We start from the raw sequence: 27928 nt of genomic DNA on the forward strand, positions 1-27928 counted from the left end.
ACTTGTGCACTAATTCCTTCTTTCAGAGAATTAACCGACAGGGAGCGTGATTATGCATTTCTTCAACAGAACTCTGCCACTGTTCACACTGCGAATATATCCGTGAGAGAAATTCACGATGTGTTTCCACAAGAGAGTGTTATTAGTAGGGATTTGTGGCCCCCTCGGTCCCCCGAATTAACAGCCTGCGATTATTATCTCTGGGGTAGCCTAAATTTAAAAAAAAATGCTATGTTAAAGACAAACCCGCGCACCATACAAGGACTCAAAGATAGTATTCGTCAGGAATTTGTCCGGATTTCTCAAAATGAACTACAGCGAGTGATGAATAATTTCCTAATAGAATGCCAAAAATGTGTGGAGAATAAAGGCGGGCAGTTTCAACACCTCATTTGATAATTTGCTAAGTAATGAGCCTCTTAAATTTGTTTGTGTATTGTTGTATGCTTGGTTTGTTTTATTGTTTTACTCTCCCGCTAATCACCGAGACCCGGCTAACTGGCTAACCAGCTAACGAGTGGCGCGCTTGCCCTTAGACAAAACACTCCGGCAGAAAGTAAAACTGATCGCACAACTCGCCAAGAAAACTTCGGGACCGAACTCGAGGACTGAATATAAATGAAAACTGCCACATCTTTTGCATGCCATCTACGAGATATTTGCAATCAATAAAGTGTCGTTAAATAAAGTGATAGAGATGCGCAGTGACACATTTTGTCCGTATATTCGGTATTTACTTTCAAATTGTGAATGGATAATAGTATTTTCTGAGCTTGACCAGAAGCAAGGGACTGTGAACTGCCTGCCTATGCCATTTCCTCCCACAATTTATCTCCCTGCATCCTGTTACACTGCATGTCAATCTCGTAAGGGAAGCATCCAGTGACGCTGACAATCAGCATAACACGATAAGGCCCCTCCTTCAGATCTCTTGATCTATTTCAATGTGAAACTGTTTCTGCGACTACATGTATCTTTTGAAAGCAGGGACGATTCCGTCATTTAGGATGTGAGGATCATCGTAAAGCACACGGTAGTGAAAGTGTTAAAATAAAATTATATATTTCACTTTTTATGTCGAGGAGTAGATGCGGTTACCCCGACTCATACTCTGACTCCAACTCAGACTTCGACTTCACGCAGAATTACTTCCTTCTCAGTAATTCTGCGTGAAGTCTTGGTTATAAGCTTTTATTGTTATCTTTCTTCAAGCATGCAAGTTACTAGATAGCATTATTCAGCCACACAAATTTTATTATTATTATTACTAGCTGAAGGCAACCGGGATTGCCCGGGTTGTCCTTTTTCCTTCTTTTTTTAAATTGAACTGGCTGTTAGACTTATCGGAAATCTCAGAAACTCAACTACAGACAACCAAAATGAATTGTCTTTATTAAGCTTTACGTGAATTAATGAACTTCTTAGCCAAATGCCTGAAAGGATTAACTCAATTAAAAAAAATTGTAGTTCAGGCAACGAAAGAAAACATTTCATCACGTGCCTTACTTTCAAATAAATGTTTTTTAATTTGTATGTATATACTACATTTTAGAGAATCATATGTTACTGTTATGCATTCCAACTAATTTATATGGTTGAAACATCACCCTTCGTGATCGGGTTAAGCGAGTTACGTGGTCTGCCTTACGGCCTATATTAGATCACGATGGCTATGGCACAGTCCATTGTTCCTAATACTCACAGCGCTCCAAGCGGCTAGCAACTACTGCGAGAATTGCAAAAAATTATCCCAAGCTTCGTGACTGTATATATACTGTTTTCGCTGTAAGAAAAATCCTAATGTAAACATAAGCACGTTGCTGTCATACCAGTGATTGGCTCCCAGTCAAAACACTCACATGACGCAGGAAAATATAGTTCGTATTTGGAAACCATAATCTTGCATTATTTGAAAATAAAAAATTGAATTCTAGTTGTTAAATACGATGAAACATATAACTTCACTTATATGTAGAGCGCTATGTAAAAGAAAAGCTACTTTTATATTTTGTTATGTACTATGAACGCGGATGAATACCAACAATAATACCGAGGTAGTCTGTTTCTGTAACAAGCTGGCGTCACTTGAGCTCGTAGTTGTTCACGTAAGCACGTGGTACTGAAGTATGGCTTCTGCATCCTCGGTGTGTGTGGTTATTAAACATAAGAGTGGAAACCCTCTCAAAAGCGGACAAAAACGAAATAGTCTTAACTGTATATAATAAGTTAAGTGAGTTCTAATTACAGTAATTATAAAGTAAATGTTTCCTAAGCAAAGGAATGCATAGTAGTGAGGTTAGGCCTACTTGACGAGTAACGGGAAATGTTTAACATGAAACAGAATGTACAACAGTAGGTGGGAACACGTACTGAGAATCTCCAAACAACGGCCAATGAAGCCTCACTTCAGTCACGTGCTGTTGTTTATATTAGGATTTTTCTTACAGCGAAACGATTATAGTAGACTGTGCTCTGACTCAAACTCAGACTTCGACTCCACGCAGAATTACTTCCGTCTCAGTGTGAGCCACAGCCCTGGTTATAAGCTTTTATTGTTATCTTTTTTCAAGCATGCAAGTTACTAGATAGCAGTATTCAGCCACACAAATTATTATTATTATTCTTATTATTATTATTATTATTATTATTATTATTATTATTATTATTATTATATTGTTGTTATTATTATTCAGTGTCTCAGCGTAAATAATTTCATGCACCTATTTGTAAATGTGCCGGTCTTTTGTCGTCGACATATTATCTATGGGGGGGGGGGGATCTTCAATGGAAGAACAAAATAAAACAGACTTATTACGGAACTATGAACAGGATAAATTCATGTTATATAATGTGTATTTATTTTTTAATATAAAATGAGGAATTAATAAGGAACTCCGAACGGATGTATTCATGTTATATAGGATGTTCATAACTTAATGCGCAACATTTTAAGAGCATATTTCATCGTCAATTCTACATCGATTTAACATAATGGAGTGGAGTAACGGTTAGCACGTCTAGCCGCGAAACCAGGTGGCCCGGGTTCGATTCCCGGTAGGGGCAAGTTACCTGGTTGAGGGTTTTTCCGGGGTTTTCCCTCAACCCAATATGAGCAAATGCTGGGTAACTTTCGGTGTTGGACCCCGGACTCATTTCACCGGCATTATCACCTTCATCTCATTCAGACGCTAAATAACCTAGATGTTGATAAAGCGTCGTAAAATAACCTACCAAAAAAAATTAACATAATAGACCTTAGTAAAATGTAACTTATAATAGTTTACAAGATACACATGCCTAAAGTTGGAAATTTCTGATAACGTTTTCTCTGATGGTACGTGTTAGAAAAGGGCAATAATATCAGAAGATACATAAAAAGTGTCCGTTTTTTATTATGAAATTAACTAAGCCCTGCCAAAATCTATCTGTACCTCGAAATAGTGGGACATGAAAAAGGTAGAAATAATAACGGAGAAGCAGATCTTTATAAGTTTCCAATAATGTGTTGTAACATTAAACAAGAGAGAGAGAGAGAGAGAGAGAGAGAGAGAGAGAGAGATACACTCAACAGATGAATTTCCGTTTGGTTAGTGCTGTAGTCCATTTTATAATACCGGTACTAATTAATTTTTAATTGAACACCTAACATTGTACATTAATGTATTTCTCTATGTATATTTTGACAGTAATTTCGTCTTTAATTCCAGGAAACTGTAGTTCTTTGACAATAAAATTGATTGGTTCACTGGCGTTTACGGGTACTCGAAAATATGACAAACTGGTACGTGTAAAAGAACAACAGTTGTCAAAATAAATGTATTAATATTAGAGTATTTGAAAAGGAATGAACAGCATTTTCTCCTGAAATTAAAGATGGAGATAGAGTGAAAGAGAGAGAGGCGTACTAAATTACAACGAAATCAAACGTGATTTATTGATGGACTTGCGTTCCTTTATATATGACTGGATTGGTTTATCTCTTCCAACAAGTAAACACATCAGTTCATTCATTCAAAGTTTTCTGCCCAAGGGCAGGTCTTTTATTGGAAACCCAGCATTCTCCAATCTTTCTTATTTTCTGCCTTCCTCTTAGTATCCGTATACGTTCCATATATATCTTAATGTCGTCTGCATCTGATATCTTCTTCAGCCTCTATCTTTTCTCCCGTTCACCATTCCTTCCAGTGTATCTTTTAGCAGGTAGTATCCTGATCAGTTTCATAATCATTCTTTCTTCACCCACTCTTTCTAGCACAGATTCATTTCTTATTCTGTCTGTCCATTTCACACGCTCCATTCTTCTCCATATCCCCTTCTCTTCACTTCGTCGTAATGTCCATTTTTCTGTCCATACAATGCCACACTCCACACAAAGCACTTCACTAGTCTCTTCCTTAGTTCTTTTTCCAGAGGTCCGCAGAAGATGTCCCTTTTTCTATTAAAAGCTTCCTTTGCCATTGCTATCCTCTTTTTGACTTCCTGATAGCAGTTAATGCTACTGTTTAAAAATCTACTATTCTGGTAAACATATCCATTTTTAAGTATATAGTATAATGTAGAATGCAGTAAGTAAACACTTCCCACTATAAACTGAACGATCCAAATTCATTAAAGCTAAACTATTGTATTATAAATGTAACTAAAGTAACATAATACCTTAGAAAAGAGGAAGTAACATGTTTTGACCTGTTAAAACTATCTTGTCGCACATAGTCCATCCCCTCACACCCGGTAAACTCTTTAAAAGTTGTGGGAAATAATTTTGTTTCGGAAAACACGCTATATGAGACACTGCCATTATCAATGTTTAGAAAAAAAACACTTCTCGGCTTGCCAGCGGAAATCATGATACCAGACCTATGAAGAGAGAGGAATTGAGAAAGGAAACATTGTAAGAATCGGGAACTGGCGTTCACGTAGTGAGGATGGGAAGATGTTGACGAAGTTGACTATAGCGTTCATTGTGACAAATAGCTTTTTTTTCTTTTCTCCAATTGCAGGGCTCTTAACTTTCGGTTATTCGTCCCGACTCTGCAGCGGGCTTATAGATGTCGCTAGTGCCGGGAAGCGTAGACCGCTTAGTTCGTCAGAGACTATCCAGAGTGTACTACAGGCGGTAGATCTACATTACGATCGTAATGAATGAATGAATTATGATGATGGAGAATTGTTGGGACGTCACTTGGGAACCAGAGTAACTGGAGAAAATCCCTATGTTCCCTGGACCACGGACTTGCCGAACACAAGTTATAAATTCAGGGTGAAGCGGGATTTGAACCGGGCCCCCTGGTTTATAAATTCAACGCGCTAGCAGTGATTCACCGTGGTGGTTTGTGACAAAGGTGACGATGACGGAAAACTAATAGTGAGTCTGAATGAATTCACTACATTAAGTACAACTGAACTGGTGCTGAATAAAATCCACTTTGTTCTCACATCTCTTTACACAAAAAGCAGTCTGACGTAGCAGGTGACATCAACAAATTAGGTAATTCATGGTTAAGAAGTACGTAAAATGGTCACTTGAAGTCAGTTGCTCGTGATTTCTTCAGTAAGTTACTTATTACATAACAATCAAGATGTGCGCAGGAAAGATGAGTGACGATTATCCAAGCAAATTAAAATAAAAGAAACGATGATTATCATTATTATTATTATTATTATTATTATTATTATTATTATTATTATTTCCACTGTTGTGCAATTGATCCTTACGTACAAGTCTGCAAATTCGTTTGATTCTGGGAAGTGGAAAGTCATTATCTCCTTCCCATAACACCCAGGTATATTATCCTGTCTTGTCTTTTCTCGAACAATAGGTGGTGACATTGAGCAATGTAGATTACGTCACCAGAAATTTCCGCTGCTAGTGAATGTCTAAAATAGAGATGCACAACTTTAACTCTGATGAAAGTCATAGACATGGATTCGATTCCCACCTAGGGCTTGGATGACTGCCTGCTGTCATTGTAATGTCCCGTGTTGTCTCAGTGGAAGCCGGCCGCTCTGGACCTGAGAGTTTCAACATTTATCCGTCTTGTATAAGTCTAATAAAATGCTAAAGAGGCTGCTGACAGAATAGGAACTGCAAGGGATATTAAAAAAAAACCTTGCGTAGATAGAGAACGTTTATGGTGTAGTAAATAGTTCAAATTTAATTGGAGCTTTATTTTTCCCTTGTATTAAGGGGAGAGGATGGTATTTTAGGTGAAAAATGAGTAAATTTTCAAAGAAAGAAAATTCTTTAAAACACTCTGTGATATGTGTGGAATGCATAGCATAACATTTTGTGGGTATTTGTGTCCTTATCGGATGTTGAGTCGCCATTTTTAAACTTCCTGCGCTATGGATTTTTAAATCACACGCCCGCTTTTTTCGGTTTCCAGTAATTTCACTTTTTTTGTTTCATTGCCAGACAAAAATGGATACAATTTCTGAACTATTAAAGATACATGCATGAAATTTAGAACACACATTCTTTAGACTATTATGAAACTTTTCTCCGAAACAGAATTTTGTTAATTGATTTCATTTTAAAAATGCGTCCGTTTGTTTGCAAGAAAGGAAATCAGAAAATTGCAAAAAACTGTTTGAATCTATCTTTAAAACGATTTTAGATATATCGGTTTTAGTACAATCCTGCATTGGGCATATTTTTTTTTAAATTTGGGCCCAAAAATTTTTTTTTTCAAAATATTTTTATTTGATTGAGTTGCCACAGCTATGAGCTCTCTAGCTCTACATACAAAAAATTAATATTTTACACCAAATAGGAAAAAGGAAACAAAAAATAATAATAATAATACTATCCTCTCTTCTTAAAATAATATGTACTGTACTCATTTGTTCGAAGTACATTTAGTCTATTATACAAGCTCTTACTTTATGTTGCGGCCTTGCATCTATATTAACAATTAACAGGAGGAAGCAAACAGAAGATATCTATGCCTCAAATGCTGTTCCACAGCAAATTAAACTCGGGTTCCTTAGTGCGGAATAAAACGACGATGCTGAAAATTGAGGGGCTCATTAGATAAGGGCCCTTTGTCACAAAAACTACATTTTGTAGAGAAGCATTTACTCCACAGAGATTCTCTCTTCAAGTGAAGACGAGACATTTATAAATACTTACCATGTCCGATAGACACATGCCACAAGACCGAAAGTTCATAAAAGAAGTCCTAGATAACAAGATCTGTTGGATTATCGAAGAAACTAAAAATCAACAGGAATGTGACGTGGGCCCCTTTTTCCACTGGGGCCCTCAATTATAGGAGGTTCTGGTTACTGTTTGTCTCGTTCGGCAGTTTTCGACTGGCGCAAATTATTTAAAGACGGGTGCACTACAGTAGCATATAATTTCTAAAAGTCCTCATGCTGTACAATGCGTCGTGAGTCTTCTGTTATAGTTATTTACGTTACAAGACCGTTACATAGAACTTAACATGCGAGCATGGAATTTAACTAAAGGAGCGACAGTGAGTTTAGTTATCCATGTGAGCATGTTGAGTTCTTAAAACGGTGTGTATTGTATAACGTTTTATAGTATTTTGAATCGTATATCTTAAGAGAAAATAAATTAGTAATTGTATTTGTATCTTGTTGGAACAGAAATTATTGAGAATTTGTAGATAAAATAACTGTTGAGAAACGTCTTAATCGGTTGATATGGTAGGAAAACAAAAGTGTTTACTACAAATGATTTTGTCAGGGATTAATTTGTAGAAATGGATTGAATTGAAATTCCTAATGAAATATTGGTAGAAGCATAACAAGCAAGTTAAAGAGCTATACCAGGAAAATTGAGAGATCGATATTATAAGGAGCTGTTATTATTTAATGAATGGCGAAAAAAGAAGGCGGTGAGTGATATGTTAAATGAAACGGTTTTGTAGCACGTTAAGTGTAAAATAAAAGGTGCTAGTCCGTTAAGTCGTACTTTACTTACATAGATGCACCTCTGTTAAACAATCTTTACGATTAAAAATACAATAAACGATTAAAAGATCCCGCACAATGAAGTACTTATTCTGAAAAGTCGCAGAATGAGTGTCTGTGAATTGGCTAATAAGTGAAACAATGTCATTTGATCCTGAGTCACAAGAAACCATTGTGTGAACATCTAATATCAGATAAGAACACAAATATGGGTTGGGCTACACTACGACAGAAATATGAAAACCTTGCAAATTATTTTTTCATTTATTTAAGGTAACTGCACCGAAAGCTGACACTGACCCAAAGCCTGACACTTTCAGTTACAATATGCCGTAATAAGATTATATGTAGTCAGAAACAGAATTTCTGAAGTTGTTCTAACTTCCTGTTATCTTGGCAACATCGCACAGTAATCTCCTGGAAATACACCTGATTTCAACATGATGGATGCTGCACAAAGTAGACTGTTGTATCATTTTCCATGGAATCGCCATTATTGTTAAGCAAAACGATAAGCATGCACATACAATTATTTTAATCATAAATGCCATTTTATGTGGAATTTTAAATTGTTATTGATATTGAATATGCAAACTTGTATGCAAAAGATAGTAAGAACATGGTTTGTTTGAAAATGAAATTAGAATAACCTGCCACAGGGGTGTCAGCCATTGGTACTCTTAATTTTACAGATGTTCCAGTGTCTGACACAATGTGTCAGGCTTTGGTGAAATAAAAAAATTAACATTTAAATGAGTTTCTTGTTCATATTATTCCAGAAACGTTACAAGAACCTGGTATTTAAATCTACTGACAATAGAAAGTTCTGTACCAGAAGCTGACAGGGAGTGTCAACTATAAGAGCAGTTTCAAAAATTTTGTTCATAAGTCTGACAAAATTTTTTGTCACTCAAGTAATAATTTTAAATCGTCTGTTTCAACAAATTCTTTCCTTGTATTCTTCTGTCTGAATACTTTAAACTTTTACTATATCTATTAAAATACATTAAATTTTTTTGTATCTGTGCCGGTGTTTCATATTCAAATTTTAATAATTGTGGTTTTCATTAATTTTGTTCCTGTCACATAACATTTTTGTAACTCTGAGATTCAGTTCTAGTAAAAAATAATACTTTTTTCTTCTAAATCTTGAAATTAAAAACTATCTACTTTCACTCAAATTACTTCGTTTTATTATGGTAATTGCAAGGAATGTTTAATTAGAATACTTTGTTTTTCTTATATGTCCCTAATTTAGCTTAGGATTCACTATGCCTCCACCATGTCCTTCAAGGGAAAGATAGATAGTAATTATTGAAGATGAAGCTACAAGAATTGCAAGGACAGAGATGATGACAGTGCTATCCCAGGCCCAAGTACTAGGGTCAGTAAAATGAAAACGAAATATAATGTTTTTCACCGCAGAATTTTACTATTTCTCAAAATAATCTCCAGCAGTGTTCAGACATTTTTCCCACTTGCTCACCAGATTTTTGATACTTTGTTCATAAAAGTCTTTTGGCTGCTGGTGGTATCACTGCTGCAATACCTCAATCACGTCACCAAGCGAAGCAAACCGGCGCCCTTCCAGGTCACTTCTCAGCTTGCTGAAAATATGGAAGACGCAAGGTGACAAGTCCGGGCTGTAAGAAGTATGTTCGAGCACCTCTCAGCGCTGGTCTCGAATGGTGTTCATGGTGTGACGAACTGTGTGTAGTCGGGCAATGTCGTGTAACGTAATGACACCTTCATGCAAACGTGCACGTCGCTTGTTTTTGACGACACGACGCAATTCAGTACGGAGGATTTCGGAGCATCGAGCGGAGGTAACAGATTCTCCTCTCTCCATGAAGTAGCAGAGTAATAGACACACTGATTCAAAGAACAGCATGAGCATCACCTTGCCTACGGTTGTGAAATTTCTGAATTTTTTGGGCATGGTGATGTGCCGTGCTTCCACTGCACGATGTGTCGCTTGCTTTGCGGTTCGTAGTTGTATCATGTTACATTCCACGGTCACAATACGTTCGAAGAAAGCCTCCACCCCCTGTTCATAACGCATCAGATCTTGCAAACTTAGTCTCATTCAGTATTGTTTCTGCTCACTTGTAAGCCATTTTGGCACCCACTTTGCCCACAGTTTATGGTACTTCAATCAGTTGTGGATTATTGAATAGGATGCAAATCCATTACTGATATTCAGGTTCAGAGCATTTCGTCCACTGTACATCTCAGATCTGCCCGGATGAGATTGTCTGCTGCAACAATATTTTCTTCCGTGATGATTGTGTGGGACTTGGCCAGGGCGCGGGTCGTCCGTCCTCCAGTGATGTTCGCCCTTGTTGGCATCGCCTTGTCCACTCATACACTCGGGCGCGCGACATGCAGTTCTCCACGTACACCTTCTTCATAGGGCGATAAATTTCAATTGGTGAAACGACTTCGGCGGCTAGAAACTGCATCACACTATGCTACGAGAACTTGGACGCTCCCGTTACTGTGAAAGTTATCTTCGTCTTGCTGCCGCGCATCACTCCCTGCGTATGCAGGTTGGCCAACCTCAGACAATACAGCTCTCAGTCAGTGGTATCAACTCGAAAACTTTCCCCCATGGTGGCGCATAACCTAATTGTTGGCAGCCGATTTCTCGTTTTCATTTATGTTAAGTGTCAACTTTTGGAGCATGTATGTGTCAGCCTTTGGGACAACGCAATTTTTGACGTGTCAGCTATTGATGCAAGTAACATGCTTATTTGAAAAAAAAAATAAAAAATATATTTGCTCTTCATATAGCCTTTGTTTGTGTGATTCTCCAATTTACAGAAATAAGTACCTTGTCTCTGATACCTGTACCAACTCATATAAATAACTAACTTGCCTGTAATGAAGCAAAATTCATAATTTGTTTCTTAAAGTGTCAGCCTTTGGTACACTTACCTTACTCATTTGTATTTATCTATTTTAATTATCTTTTATCGGGACTGGATTTCTATGCTTAGAACATGAATTTTCAGCTAAGATTGAGAAAATTCCTTTTACATGATACATCTGAAGTTTTAGACCAATACAGTACCGGTACTAATCTTTTCATTTCAGGCAGTTTTAATAACCGTGTTCTTGGTTTTACTGCTGCTATTCATTGGTCATTAGAACCAATGTGTAGCGTGCTCATTTACACTTTCATACCAGCAGCACTAAAAGAAGATGAATAAATAATCAGCATGACTCTCCGCCTGCATTTTTTCTTTTGTACGGACGAGGGACCCGAAGGCTTACACTGCAGCCTGAGGCTTATTGTGCTTACCACTCCTATCTGTGAATGATTGGGTAGCCGAACAGCCGCACTCTTGTACAAGTATAGCACGCCGCACCGTGAACTTAACCCGGGCTATTGTATGGATGATGATGATGGTGATGATGATGATATATGAATTAATGATGGCGAAATGAGTCCGAGGTCCAACGCCGAAAATTTCCCGGCAATTCTGCTTCAATTGGTTCAGGAAAAACGCCGGAAAACCCCAACCAGGTAATTTGTCCAAACCAGGATTTGAATCCGTGACGCTCGTTTCATAGCCAGACGTGCTGACCTTTACTCCACAGCGGTGGACCTCCAACTGCTTTACACCGTAAGAAAAATAGAGAAGAAAATGTAAAATCGGTTCTACTTCTGTGAAAGTAAAACAGGAAGAAAAATGTAATGCAAAAAGAAGGAAATAAAAAAGGATTACCGGTCTCTTTGGTAATAAAAAATTAAATACAGAAATGCAAAGAAAGTTTAGTACTCGGGTAATTAGAGGAAAAAAGAGGAAGAAAGAAGGAAGGTAGAAAATAAAAAAGAAATGACGAAAGAAAGAAATAAAGAAAAAGAAATAAAAAAGAAAGAGGAATACATCTTCTCTTTTAATATGAGTTTGATTGAAATTTGTAAAGAGTTTTGGGGATTATGAAGAAATTAGAAATCTTTTGCAAACTCATTAAGGTACAATGCTCACTCTTCCACTCAGTGACTGAACTAATAAAGGGAAATCGACTTTGGATTAATAAACCTTTGTTGCACATGCGCCATGATTATGGATTGTAATACAAACACAATTAACTAATCAGGAAAGGAATGTTGTATTCCATATATGTTCTTATCAACTGCACAAGCGTTTAAAACTCGAAAGATGCGTCATAATAACAGCTGGCGGTTGGAAAAGAGGAGTTTGATAGGGAACGACCTTGATCTATTTGCCCTTGTGGATAATACAAGTCATTACAAATACACTCATTCATGCTAAAGACACAGTAGTAGATTTAATTACAACAGTTGGACATCCAAGTTCGGACCTGGAGTAAGTGTATTTCCTGACATTCCAAGTTTGTATTCTTTCGGAGTCGTCTTAGTCAGTAGGCCTAAACTTTAGCCATCCTGATAACATAACCACACGAATCCCGCTATTGTGCAAGTCTATTCGTGACATGTATGAGAATTTGGACAAGCTAGACTGTTTCCCCTTCCAGAAAGAAGATAACCAATATTAAACCTGACGGATTATACGATGGTGTATGAAAGTGTGTTACGAAAACTGTTATACCCAATTTCCTCTATATCCATGCATTAATGCAGAGAAGTAATTTAAGTATAATGTGTTCATTTTTTAAAGAATTTATCAGCAAAAGGAACACGTACAACTGTCGATTTTTCCAAGAGCCAAGATTGACACTGTCAATATGTGTGGTGGTATGAGTAATCCGTACAGTTGTGAGAATTTGCAAGGAAGCCGAAGACAACGTACGAAATATAAATACGGTATGTCATTATTCAGGTCTCCGGGAAAGAGTCACAATAGGCCGAAACGTAATTATAATTATGTGAAGTGAATATTCGAAAGTTATATTTCGTAGAACTATTTACGGTTTCTATGATGAGGGAAAGTATCCAACAGGAAAGCATATAATTTATACTTACCTACAGTAGAACCCCTATTATCAGTCACTCTATTAACCGATTGACGGATTATCCGACTGTCTATTTCTCGCTCTTGATTGATTGATTGATTTTTTTTTTTTTTTTTTTTTTTTGCTTCAGAAATAATATAACTTATATGAAGTAATGTTTTGAACATTATATTAGTAGGCCCTACGCACTTTTTTCTAGAGAGTGTTATTACTTAATATGCTTTTACGTGTTAATTAACTAGGTTATCTTTTTGACTAGATTGGCCTGGGGGCCATCATCAGAACTGAGTGGTCTTCGCACCTTCTGCTTTCGTTTCCGTTACTTTATAATCAGAAGTGATATAATGTTAAAAGTTGTGTAATCAAGATGTATAATCAATATGGTGTTATTAGTTTATTATAAGCCTTTATCATTACGCAGTATTGTCTACTGTTCGAATTGCCGTTCTATATAACAATGTCTTCTACGAGTGTTAACAGAAAACGTGTTGTGCCAAGTATCGAAAAAGGAAAACTGGGACTCATCTCGCACCACAATATGAGATTGGAGTTACAACTGCGTGATTTAATCAGAAATAAGGATAAAGTGTAACAAATTATGTAGGCTAAATCTAAAACATGAGACCTCCATTTTTCATATTTTTTCCGAGACATTCATTACATCGGATTTCCTTGGTCCTTAAAAACCCGTTGTTGACAACTAGACTTAAATTAGTGAATTTCTGATCCACTACATAGCGAGTTAAACACAAGACCACGAAGGAAATTACAAAATCTTCCATGTACGTATTATCCGATTTTTTTCGATTAGCCGTTCAGTCCATCTCCTCAATTACTACGGATAATAGAGGTTCTACTGTACTTACTTACTTACAAATGGCTTTTAAGGAACCCGCACGTTCATTGCCACCCTCACATAAGCCCGCCATTGGTCCTTATCCTGTGCAAGGTTAATCCAGTCTCTATCATCATATCCCACCTCCCTCAAATCCATTTTAATATTATCCTCCCATCTACGTCTCGGCCTCCCCAAAGGTCTTTTCCCTCCGGCTTCCCAACTAACACTCTATATGCATTTCTGGATTCGCCCACTGTAGTCGTGCCAGAGAATCAGTCCCATTCCGAGGCTTATTGTAAGGTTTCGTAACAAGCTGTTTTTACGGTGATGAGTTGTTAGCCCCTTGTCCAAGCTGGAGGACCACCCTTATCGGTTCTCTACGACTGCTTATTCAATATATTCGCAGCTACCCTCCATATCTGGAGGCCGTCTCCTCTATCCGCAACCTGAGGAGAATATAATTCATATAATAAGGGAAAATATAAATAAAAAAGGTTCTGTTTCATCCGTGTACAAAATTATAAAATATATATTGGTTTCAGTAGCAACAGAACGAATGATAGTTGGAGATTCCTAATAGAGACAGGTGACATAGGTACTGCTTGAATAAAATGCCTGGATATTTCACAAGTTGAGAGTTTCTGTAAATGAATAGGGACGTATTTCAGGCTTAGCGGTGCCATGGTACTATTTTTGGAGGCCAGGGGGCACCAGGGCACTTTATGATTTTTATATTATCGTCAAATTTTGCATTTATGAAAAGTCATATTTTATTCACATTTGAACAGTTTCATAGTGAGGTCCACACTGCAGATCTAATAACTTCTTGATCTAGATTCGAAACCATGTATTTTCGTCTGACATTCCATATGCATTTCTGCATAAGTGGTGGTGGTGGTGGTGGTGGTGATGATGATGATGATGATGATGATGATGATGATGATGATGATGAAAACGCTGGGATGAGGACAACTACTACCGGTACTACTGAAATCCCAGAGCTAGGGCACTTTCCTTTTAGAAATAAACCACTGGAGATGAGAGCTCAATTTTCTATTTGGAAGAATCATGGGTCAATCAGAATCATTGTAGACAATACATAACATAGCAAGACTCATCAAATCATCAAATAGGGATGGTCTTGAAGTGTCGCCAGACAATGGAAGCAGGCTCATAGTGACACATGTAGGATCCCAAGAACTGGCTTCATTCCTGGAAGTATTTCGTAAATAACATCGTTCTGCATGGATTTTGTTGTTTTGAAATAAATGAGTGTTTCCGAATCACAATTTCACACTGATTGCAAAAATGAAATCCGTTTTCGCGTACCACGTCAGAATTTTTTATAATTCAAAATTTTATGTTTTCAATATTTTTCGTAATATAGTAATATTACGTGTGCTTGTCGTTTGTTAAAAAGGCACGACAGCTTATAATTTAAACTTTATTGCTTAAAATGTATCATAATATATTTTATTATGTTTGTATTTGATATTTATTAAAATCTACTGACCGTATCCGCCCCTAGAGGATGTACAAAATTGTACCCTTCCCTTTAAAATGAACCGAGGTTAAGACATCCGTTGTTTATTCTTTGAGATTTTTATCTGTCTGCACCCAACGTTATCTATAAACAGGAAGTTGAAATGTATGGTCTCAGGTTATAAAAAATTATGAAGGAAATATTTACTCTTAGAGATTGCTATTAAAACTAACAATGAATTAGAGAAATGACATAGGGTCCCTGTATATATATTTATTTATGGAAGTGCAATCGAGCTTATGAGCCTACAGATTTCCTTACTGAGATAATAAACCTATCCCCTTTTAAAAGTTGTTTTAAAATTAGAGGTTCAGTTTTGTGTTGTTGGTTGTCGTGTAAAAGTGAAGTGTGTGAGTTCTCATTTTTCTCGAGAGTATAACATAATAGTGTTGTTTCATAGAAATGTCGAAAGGTGATCGTGTAAATGATTCAAATTTGTTTTGCTATATATGTGGGTCATATACGTTAGTAAAACAGAGACTGAATATAACAGCTTTTGTAAAGAATATTTACTTTCAATATTTTGGCATTAAGTTAGGAGACCAGGAGAAATCCTAGTGCCCCCACAAAGTATGACGTAGTTGTGTTGAAGAGTTGAGGAGTTGGAAAAATGGAAAAAGGAAGTCATTGCCCTTTGGTATCCCTATGATTTGGATGGAATCTACAAATCATGGAGACGATTATTATTTTTGTACAGTAAGGTAGCTGAATATACTGCTAAAAACAAGAAAGAGATTCTATATCCTAACATTCCCTCTGCCATTCGGGCCTTACCTCGTGGTCCTGATATTCCCGTTCCCCTGAATCAGATACATTGCCATCTGCATCCAGTAGCACTGAAACTGAATCTCCAGTGGATCATACTTATGAACCAGACAATACTGGTGATGATAAATGTTTTAATCAAAGTGAGCTTAATGATTTAGCGAGGGATTTAAATTTGCCTAAAGAATCAGCAGAACTATTAGGTTCTAGGTTAAAAGAAATGAAAGTATTGGCTCAAGGTACATAATTTTCATGGTACAAGCATCGTGAGAAGGAACTTGTCCTTTTTTTTTTTTTTTTTTTTTTTTTTTTTTTTTTTTTTTTTGCTGAAGAAGAAAATTTAATGTATTGCCAAAACATCCTTGCCGTCTTAAAATTATATAACAAACTATAATTCCAAAGAGTGGAGGTTTTCTTCATAGATTCTTCTCAGAAAATTCAAAAGGTATTTTGCTTCATAATGGAAACATTGCGGACTATTGCTGGATGTTAAAAAGGTACTGCTCCGAACAAAATGCGAGGAGGTCAAAGAAGAGAAAATTTGAAGTGCAATATTGAGGTAAGGTTATGAAAGTGTTTATAATTATTAATTAATTATTAATTAGTGGCAAACAGCAAATTGTGGCCTAGTTTTCTCACAAAATTCTTGTTGAAAATAATTTTTATAACGTTTCACAAAGCAATAATTTCATTTCTAGTTATTCATGAATTGTCTGAAAACCTGACGTGATGGAGAAAAATGGAGATTATTTTCGAATTCAGCACAAAAAATCCGTTTAGAATCGGCGATCAGATTGAAAACAACAGAAAATAAGTTTTGAAATGCAGAACAGTGTAATCATTCGCTCTTGTCCACAATCGAGAACTTCGGATTATGCTGACACTTTTAAAGATTGCTTCGTAAACAGATTTATTAATATTATCTGTGCGAGGAATGGGTTATCGTCAGCCAGCTACCATTCTGTTCAAGTGGACATGCTCCTTAACATAAATTCCTTTAAACGAAAAATTATAGCGATGTTGCAAGAAAAAAAAAACGTAGATTTTCATCCCACGGAAACTATTAGAATTATTAGAACGAGTTACACCGTATAAGCCACCGACGTAGCTCAGTTGGTCAGTTGGCTGATGCGGTTGCCTGCCGATCCGGAATTGCGCTCAGGCGTGTGTTCGATTTCTGCTTGGGCTAATTACTTGTTTGGTTTTTTTCTTTCCAAGGGTTTTCTCAACGGTAAAGCGATGTCAGATAATCACATGGTGAATACTCGGCCTCATTCACCAAATATCATCTCACCAATCCCATCGACACTAAATACCCACTAGGGCAGAATACTTGTGTGTGTGTTTTTTTGTCTGTATATGCAATACAGCGTCGTTAAATAATCAACTAAAAATACACCGTATAAAATTCGAGAAAAAGTTTACGAACTGGATGAATTAGCTATAACAAAAGATCATCTTGGAGTGCGTTTACCACCTTATCGTTGTCAATGTAATGCGATAGAAATGATTTGGAAAAAAGTAAAGAGTGAGTTTTCCCAACAAAACGGTACTTTGCATATAATAGAAGCATACGAACGAAGCCTATAAAGAAGACTACATTTCCTGATTTGTGATGGTGAACAACAAAGGAGGAAGATTATCACGGGACGAATTTACAGAAATTTTGTAATAAATTTAAGAGATGATAGTGATATTGATAGTGAATATAAAGACAGTGACGATCCACTAGCTCGCCTCCCTGTAGACGTCATTCTTTTATATGAAGAAACAACTTTTACGTGATTAAGGTGTGAGGTAGCCTACAGCTATTATTAAGGCAGGAGTAAAATAACACAACTCTACAAACCTTGTACTCGTATTTCGAATGCTGATGGACAGAACTCGCTCCCACCGCACTATACGCGATATCGTCACAGCGCACTCCGTGTCTGTTCTCCAATAGGAATATCTTATTCGAAGTTTTACCGCTAGATGGCAGGAGAGTTCCATGCGGCGCAACATGTTGTAGGGCTATGTTATGTCATATGCTACAGTTGTTTACGTTTTCCTGCTTGTTGGTTTTCTGTGTGTGTCAAAATTATACTTACGATTATTTTGTATAACCTAGTATAATTTAATATAATTCAATATTTTCTTACCTCATAATTCAATTTAATTTACAATAAATAATAACATAAATCTGTATAATATTGAGCGATTCCCCGAGATGGGTGGGGAAATCTGCAGTATGCAGTAGATACGAGTAAATTGAATGTTCATGAACCTAAACGAGAACTTTGAGAACGAGATTCACGAATGAAAAAATATGAACTATCTCGAAGGTGAATATTGCCCCCTTTAATCATTAGTATTTAAGGACCGTACGCTAAAATCAGGATATGCAGCCACCAATGTATTTTTTTTATAGGGAAGGGACTATCGAGATTGAATTCTTTGTATTTTCTTCTGTAGTTGCAGAAAGATCAAATGCAATTTTTAATAGGATGACATAATGTAATCGCAGCAGTTATCAAAATTAGTCGTGCGTTTTGTAGGTTAAGGACATGCAGTTTTGAGTACTATGTAGGATGATTTTGAAAATTAAAGTTAAAACATGGTTTTAATAATTAGGGTACAGTACATTAAAAACATTATTCATGAAATGGATTTCACTACGGATCGTCCTGGATAATAAACATCCCAGTTTATCGAGAGTTTACTGCAGGCATAAACTTCGGAGACTCCTACAACTACTGCATATAATCTAAGCTAACATAGCTCGCTGACGAGATTGCATATGTGTTTGTTAATTTTTCTTTTTCCTCTTCCAAAATGAAACTGTAGTCAACAATTTCTTATTTGAAGTGCTTTTATTTAATAGCTAGCACTTTCGAGGCGCAATTTAATTACTTATATTTTTTAAGATTTAAAGCATATATTCAGAATATTTCGGGACCTGATTCAAAACAAAAAGCTTTCTCTGGTTTTTACATATAGGGACATAACAACAATTTGTCATTTTTAGTTGTTTTTAGGAGTATTTAATATACTAGTACAATACGTATATCCTCAATGTACCGAAAAACAAATGCACACGCAAAGCGCATCCCTCAAAGTACACGAGCGCTATCTGTTGGTGCTAGTTCAGTATACCCCTATTCCATGTGCCTTTTTGTAATCCGTCTAGTAGACCTACAGTCAATTGTTTTCAGCAACATTTATGATTGCAGACGGAGACAAGTGATCAGTACCATACTAAAAATTACTGATATAACATGCATTTGCTATATGCAATTGCAATTCAAAGGATGTATTTTGCATTTTATTTATTTTTGTACAAATAGGTTACGGAAAGTCAAGCATCGGGTCTGTTCTTAGGCGTGGATTCAGTTCCCGTTTAGGTTCATTACCTAGTTGGGGTTTTTCCAAGGTTTTTCCCAAGTATAAGGCGAATGTCAGGTAATTCATAAAGAATCCGCAGCCTCATCTTGCCAAATACCATCCCGCTATCACAAATTCCATACGTTAAATAATCTAGTAGTTGTTACGTGGTCGTTAAGGAAGTTAATAAGTACGTGCTATGTGGATGCCGCGATTCGAAGTTCGATTTATGGCGTTGGGAATGGAAGAAATTTATCTTCCGTCTACGGGATTGGGCTTTTGTCTGTAGTCTTGTGATTGTCCTTTGATGCCTCAGCGGTGGCCCTGCGTCATACCGATCCCATGACTAGAGAGGCCACATTTGTGTGATGTCTATACTAAAAGCCAGGTTATGAACCGACTAAACAGGAAGTAGTTGGCAGGGCGAGAGGAAAGTGCGGGTTAGAGGGGTAGCCTGTGCAGTGATGGCAAGTTGAGTGTGGGGGGGTTGGAAGGGAAAAGGAGAACGGAGCTTTTCATTGGATCTCGCGTGAAAATGTCGTCTGCTAACGAAAATCTGGCAACGAAATCACGGAGACAGTGTAGTCAAACTTCCCAGTTCATTTGGAGTACCACGTGCATTACGAGTCCACCGCATTTTGTACCGGCGTCATTAGTTCGTGCTTTTTTAAAAACAATAATTTTAATTTCTAATATTGTTGATAGTGTTATCGAGAACTATATACAGTAGATATTTTAAACATTTCGGTGACAAACGCTGAACACACTTTGAATCTCGCGTCACTATGTGGCAACAGAGCTCAGAAAGAGAGCAACAGAACGTTGCTTCCGGTTTAGTCGGTTCATAACCTGGCTTTTAGTATAGTGTGCGATGAAATGAATCTTCCTTCCCTATCTGCTATGGTAAGTTAGGTTACCAGAAGTCAGTCAGAAGTCAGTCACTTCTGGTAGTTCATGTGTTCGTGTCTTAGCTCAAACAAATATAATTACTGTGTACAAGTGCACTTACAGTTCTTGTAGTTGCAGTGGTTGTTGTAGTGGTGGTAGTAGTAGTGGGGAGATTTTTTTAATTTTTTAATTTTCAAGGTGGATTTCGCATTTCGTTATCTACCGCAGCTTCCCAAAATAATTATGATGCTGGGTGAGCACCGGTCTCATGCACTGGTCGAAATTTCATGAGAAAATTCCCTCTCCATGAAGACTCTAACCAGCGCGCTTTCCATAACGCGAATACAGGCATGATGCCTTAAGCCAGTGGTATTCAATCTATGTGAAAAATTCAGACATTTATTTTATTATACTTGTTGATAATTATTGCAGTTTACATATTTTCTTTTACAATATTAACGCTTGTCTTTCCTTGCTTCAGTAGCATTTTGCATAATTCATTACTTTTATTATTGCATCAATGATAATAATAATAATAATAATAATAATAATAATAATAATAATAATTTATTTTTCATACAACACAAAAATCATAGTCTTTTATTACTTTTTAGGTAATTTCAATGCAGTTTGGGGGTGCGGACATAAAAAAATATATTTTGGGAGTACGCAAGCAAAAAAATTGAATACCTTACACCACGACGCTACAGCGCGTTACTCTTTCGACCTAAAATATAGAGGATTTCACGTTAAGAAAAAAAAAAAGCATTGAATTTAGCTATGGGGGCTGTTACCATCAACTATTTACCAATGTTTTCTTGAGAATTAGTAATTAATTAGTTTCTTTTAATTAATGGAACACAATTTCATTGAGAACTAGAGCGATTTCATGTGCTACAATATTGTTACACTTCTTAAATTAGCATATATTTAATTTACGAATAACGGGGTAACAGCTAAATTAGTAGATTAACCTTCCGCTCTCTTGCCAAACATATCCACTGTGGACTTCAACAGAAAAGTAGGGGCGGTACAGTTGAGGCCAAGATTTCACACTATTAAAATAAGTATAACATTGTCTGCGATGTTTAGAAATATATGTATACTTCATGTAATATGCTACAATTAGACCTCGGATTTTAGACTAAATGCCAATTTTTTCTGCATGAATAACTAACACTGCTGAAATAGCTTCAAGTTCAAGTTTTATACAAAATGTTAACATTTGGTATGGGATTTATGGTGCCTAAAATATCTATTTTTCCCCATTATGAGTTATTTTACAGTTTTAGAGTAGAAAAATACCCATTTCTGTTTTGTTAATATGTTGTTTTAATTTTTCGTGTAGCAGTAATAGCCTTTATTAAAAATAAATGTGTACAACTATCAGCCATTTGCTATTTGTTTTAGAGGATTGATTCGGGACTCTCAAAATGAGGATGTTGAGGTGTATTGAAACGGGAGAACTCCGAGAAAAACTCCGCGCGCCCGCTTTGTCCACACAAATTTCTTCCTGGCTCATTCAGATGGAATCGAACCCAGGTCGCCACGTTGGAAGGCAGGGAGGCTAAAGGCTGGTCCACAATAAACCGGGAACGGAAACGAGAACGAGAACGGAAATATTGTTAAAATAAATGTATGTAATATTATTTCCGTTCTCGTTTTCGTTGTTTCCATTCCCGGTTTATTGTGAACCAGCCTTAACCAGTCTGACATGGGTGAGACATTTTTAGTGCAGCAATGAATGAGGAAGTTCTGGCTCAAAGACATTGTAATAGTTTGGTTGTAGGAATGAAAAAATTCCCGGAAAGTAACAGGTTTTTTTTTTTTTTTTTTGAGCACTTGAACGGGTAGTAGAAATACAAAAGAACAGTGTCGCGTGGAAAGTTAGAACCAGTTTATAAGCGCAAAACTAACAAAAGGTAAAGTGCCACAACAGAAAATTTAGGCTTATATTATGATCACTGATCATGATGTCCTGCAAAGCCAATTATGAATAATGTATTAATAAGAAATTCATTAGTTTAACTGTGATATTGAGACGTATGTATCAGCAGCCATACAGAGCAATGAGGCCAATGAATGCATTAATAATAAGTTGATTATTCTTAATTTAAGACATAATAAAATGAAGTTCCTAACAACAATAATTTTTACTGTCTTTATCATTGTATAGCGTGATATTTAATATTCACTAATTATTTGTATCATTATAGTTATTGTAGTTGGAGTGGCTAAAAATATTTAGGTGTCTAAAATAGTATTTCCAGCTGCCTAAAATTGTATTTTTAGGTACCTAAACTGTATTTTAATGTCTATTTTTTGTTTTATAACCTAGTTCAGGTCTCCAAAAGTTGGTTAATGGCCAAAATGTCCAAAGTTTAATTGTAATGTATATAAAATATAATGCATGTTTTTGTTTTCAGAAATCATTATGGCATTAATAGGTTTTTTAATCATTTGGACTCGACGTGCCTATTTTGTGCGATAAACTGTACGTTTAGGAAGAGAGTGAGACAGAGATACTATACCTCACTCCTTCCTCTAACGGAGGCACCTTGCGGCAACAGTGTACTAAGCAAGGCCCATAAGATCAATGCTTTTTTTTATCGTGGAATCCTCTATAGAACAGATTATTATATTGTACCGGAAACTCCAATGACGCACGGTCAGCGCGACACCGAACCACCACTTAAATAAAGCACAGGACGTAGCTAAGTCGGCTGAGGCGCTTGCCTGCCGATCGTGAGTTGCGTTCGAGCGTGGATTCGATTTTCGCTTGTACTGATTACCTGGTTGGGTTTTGTTTCGAGGTTTCCTGAGCCGTAAGGCGAAATTCGGGTAATTTATGGCGAATCCTCGGTCTCATCTCGCCAAATACCATTTCGCTATCATCAATACCATCGACGCTAAGTAACCCAGTAGTTTATACAGTGTCGTGAAATAACCAATTAAAAAAACAGGACATAACACTGATAACGGACAAATACCTATCTCAAAGACAGGATCCGAAACTTATAGCTTCCATGTATTGTTAGAATGACGCGCCGTATTTGTTGTCAACATCATGACTGAAAATTTGTACACATTAAAAAGTGGAATATAAGTACAATTAGAGCCGTATTGTACCAATTGTAAAAAACCGGTCCTTCATATACCTTAAGTTATAATAACACCGACGCGACGTGATAAATTACCTCCCGATCGAAAGAGGCCGACAGACCAATGGATACACGCAGTAAAACCTACTGTCATGCAGTAATTAGTGAGGGAGTAAAAAATACTTACGTTTCCATACGTAGGAAAGGAAAATATTCATTTTTAAAAGTACTAACTTCGTAAAAATGATTAACCTTGTCTCGCGACTCAATATATTTTGTCGACCTTCACCAGTACCTGTTAAAAATAATAAAAATTTACCGTAGGATGCATCGCCCACATCGATCAATGCGTGAATGTGGCCCGAGTACGGTTAGCATCTTACTACAACAGTGAGTACCAACTTGGAAGGTGTTATACGATGGAATCGCTTACCTGTCGCAGGGCTGTGGACTACGGTCGGCCACGGCACCGGCGAAGAGAGCCGCGACAATGAGGAAGATGCCAGCGTCCGTCGCTATCGCCATGGCGTCCGCTTCACTACTGATTGCGTCCAACGAGCTCTGCAACATATATATGCGCGCAGCAGCGCACTCATTGGCTCCTCTTATCAGTCACTCAATTATCAGACACCAGGTAAGGGAAATTGTTGCCCACTTCCTCCTCTCCCAGACCAATACCGACGTACTGTATATATAAAATTTGCTGTTTGATGTGTATATTACATTATGAAACACCAAGAACACATAGTACGTGCAGATTCAGACGTCGCACGATAAGGAAAGTAGTGCTTTATAAAGTATGAGTCTTCCGCTGTAGTTTAGTGGTAGCAGCGATTGTGGTTTTTAAGTTGAGATCTATGTTCCTGCAATTGGAACTTGTCCAAAAGTGTCTCAACCAATTTGTTAATGTTCAAATCCCTGCAAGCCTTTCTTTTCTCCGAGCATTTCCCTTTCCAGTCCTTCGCGGTAGTCCGGTAATTACCAAATTATCCATTGTATCCGAGGATCGCGAGTTCAAATCCGGCCTACGGCGATGAGTTTTTAAGGGCGATAAAATTCTTAGTAGGGATATTTTGCGAAGGGAGCTACACCTGACACCCTTGTCGTAGATTTACGACGCTTAAAATAATCCTGTCCCTGATGGAGGCCCATGTCAGTGGCCCATATGCTTACGAACTTGCCTCTTAATGACTACCATATCAGTCCCTTTATTCTATAATCACATTTAAACACTAGGTCTACTCCATTAAAATCTCTGTTCAGAGCTCAATCAATTACCTCACAACAACTCTTATTAAAAATACTGGGAATCGCATGCTTTCCCATGGTACAACAGTTTCAACCATCACATATTCACGATCTATTGTTCCGTTCTTCCACCATCTCAGAACGAGTTTTCTTTCCCTCTTCTTCCACGTGCAAAGTAGTTACAAATTTACTTAGATATTAGGTCAAAATAGGAAAAATATCCCCTAAAACCACCATGAAGGCGCTTGAGGTAAAGCTCCATGCTTGCTTGACTTCGGCATTAGAATGAGGTGGTGTGGTCGGCACCATGCACAGTGGGACGGATTGCGATTTTACCCGGAACAAAATCTAATATTGATAAATTCGTTTCGAATCGTTGAAAATAGTAAGATGAAGGTAAATTATTACGACATTTGATGAAATATTTGTATGAGAATTATTATTTTAGTATAGAATGTCTATTTGTTAAAAAATCATAAGTTACAACAATAAAAATTGCATACAACTAATGCGAATAAAAAATTAAAGTAAACAGAAATTATTTCACAGACTACTATGTAGTACATTTTATGACTCATGGTCAGAAATCTGAAGCATCTGTTGTATCTCCGCTACTGCCGTCCTCATCTTGGGGTTGCAGTTGAGCACTCGCTGCTGATACTTGTAGCCGTAAGCAGTTTTGATTTTCTTGAACTTGAATGTCGATTGATCTGGGATATGATCGGATCAGAAGATACTAACATGCGTAGGACATCTTCTAAGTTTCTCTCAAGAGAACACTTCCTACAGTGATCTAACCTGTACTTTCGTAAATCTTTGTGTCTTGCCTCTTGAGTATCTTCAAATAACATCCCAAGAGGAAGTATCGCAGTTTCTGCAATTTTTCCTCCATGTATCAGTATTGCACGCTGAATGGCATGTACTACCATGGATATAATTGTACATATAGGCTAAATGGGCTGTATCATTGGTGTGGTACTTCTCAAACGCCTCAATATACTGTATATTGAATATCCACATGAAATGGTGCATAAAATTACAGACAATTTGTGAATGAGGTCTTAATAATGCCCGTAATATTGGCTATAATTTGTGGGTTTTCAAAAAACCGACGTGCAGTATTGACATCATTTGAGTCCCAGGGCCACCAGATTTCGACTTGACAATAAGAAGCCCTAGTTGAGAGCGAAATCTAGAAATAATCTCCTCTTTTCTAGCTGCAAAAATATCTTTGTTGTTGGCTCTGATCTGCCAAAAACAATGTTTTTTAAGAAAATAATCCTTTTTACGGTGGCACTGCATCCAACATCTGTTAAAATAACTTCGAATATTTTTCAAAATATTACGAATGCACTTCTCACTATTAGAATCACATGTTTCAATGCATAATTTGTTCAAAACATATCTATATAGTTCATCTAAGTCGCCACTTTTATTGGCAATATTGGAAATAGATCACGGCGCGAAATCATTGGTAGCGGTTCCGAGTCTGAAAAAAATTAACCACATGCAGAGCGGTCAGTAGAAGCAAATTAAACTACGTTAGTCTTAAAGTGCATGCTTATACCTACATTCTGACATAAAAATAAATGTGATCCTATGTGTCCCTGGTGTTATAAGTCAACGTTTACTTTGATAAATAGTTTTAAAAATCGCATTTCCCGCCGTTAAGTTAACACGCCGTTTCTAAAAATTCAAAGTTATTATGAACATAAAACTTATATAATAATTATCTACCAACCTTGTTCTTCATTCTTCATTTCAGAAACACAAAATGTTTCACTCCCAGATCACACAAAACAAGCTTGCTTCTTACACTATTTCAGCGTGACTGAGCAATAAAACTGGTTACGTAGGAGAATCCTTGTGTGACGTCCGTACGTTTAGTGTCAAAGCTTCTCTCTCTTAGATAAGCATTCTATGATTCATTAGCAACAACTTGAGATAGGACATGCCTAAAATTGAGAACATGTAAAAATTGATTTTGTTCCGGCTAGAATCGCAATCCGTCCCATTGTGCCATGCTTCGATCGTCTTTTATCTCCAGGAAAGAACCCGGTACTCAACTTGATAGGAGACTGAGCGGATTCTGAAAGTTTTGGCAACGAGAAAAATCCCATCACCATGATTGAACCCAGGACATTCCAGTCCGTAGCCAGTTGCTACCAAATGACTTAGGTATTAAATTTCCGTAAATTCTATTACTATAGCCTTTCCACTTATTTTTGTAATTCTTTATTGTAGTATTTGTGGATTTATAAAAGGCGTTTGACAGAGTAAATTGCAATAAACTAATGGGATCCTAAAGAAAATTGTCGTGAATTGGAAAAAGAGGAGACTGATCAGTAACCTTTGTATGAAACAACAAGTGAAATGTCTGAAGGAAATGAAATAGGGAGAGGATTAGGGCTACGACAAGGATGCCCTTCATCACCTAACCTGTTCAACATCTACTTGGAGGATTTAGTAAAGAACTGTTTTCAGAACATGGGAGGAATAGTAGTAGGAGGAAGAAGAATAAAGTGTGTAAGATTTGCTGATGATATGGTGTTATTAGCAGAAGAGGAGATGATACTAAGGGATATGGTACTCGAGCTAAACTGGCGGTGTAGGGAATGTATGAGGGACATAGCTGTTGAGACCACGGACACAGAAATTGAGTCGCTGAAGAAAGAGGTGGCGGAACTGAAAGAAAAGCTGCAACAGACGGAAGAACGACTGAGAGAGATGGAAGCTGAGAACAGGCGGCTACGCGAGGAACAACACGGGGAGGCGAGCGAGGAGAAGCAGATATTGGTGATAGGAGATTCCATGGTGCGACATGTGGGACAGGAAAATAAGGACCTCGAAGTGCTGTGCTACCCGGGGATACGAGTCGACGAAGTGAAACTCAAATTGGAGCAACAGGAGAAAAGGGACATAAAAACTGTAATATTACATGTGGGGACCAATGACCTGAGGCGACGATTCGAGTACGTTATGGGAGATATGTACGACTTGGCGGTAAGAACGAAGGAGCTGTACCCCCAGGCGAAGATAATTATCAGCGGGATAGTGCGGCGACGAGATTTTCACTGGACTCGGATTGGGCGACTCAATGAGGCATTCGACTGAGTGGCAGATAGAACGGGAGCAACATTCGTGGACCCAAATTCGTGGATCGGTGACGGGGACCTGGGACGTGATGGAATCCATCTAAATCGACGAGGAGCGACGGGACTAGGAGCGCTGTTCTCGAGGGCGGAGGCAACGGAGAGAAGCAACGACCGGGAATGACGGCGGCAAATAGTATGTACGAGT

General features: G+C 37.3%; 1 protein-coding gene across 1 annotated transcript in view; it reads right to left on the minus strand.

The window, feature by feature from the left end:
- The window catches only part of LOC138705776 (trehalase-like), a 71494-nt gene extending 45062 nt beyond the window's left edge, over positions 1-26432 (minus strand). Inside the window, exons 1-2 of the mRNA XM_069834411.1 lie at positions 26370-26432; positions 23814-23941 (exon numbers count right to left, since the gene is read on the minus strand). Coding sequence (XP_069690512.1) covers positions 23814-23941; positions 26370-26381 — 140 coding nt within the window. The 5' untranslated portion in view covers positions 26382-26432. The remainder of the gene's footprint in view (positions 1-23813; positions 23942-26369) is intronic.
- Between the last annotated feature and the right edge of the window lie 1496 nt (positions 26433-27928).

This window comes from Periplaneta americana, chromosome 9, assembly GCF_040183065.1.
Source record: "Periplaneta americana isolate PAMFEO1 chromosome 9, P.americana_PAMFEO1_priV1, whole genome shotgun sequence".
Taxonomy (NCBI): domain Eukaryota; kingdom Metazoa; phylum Arthropoda; class Insecta; order Blattodea; family Blattidae; genus Periplaneta; species Periplaneta americana.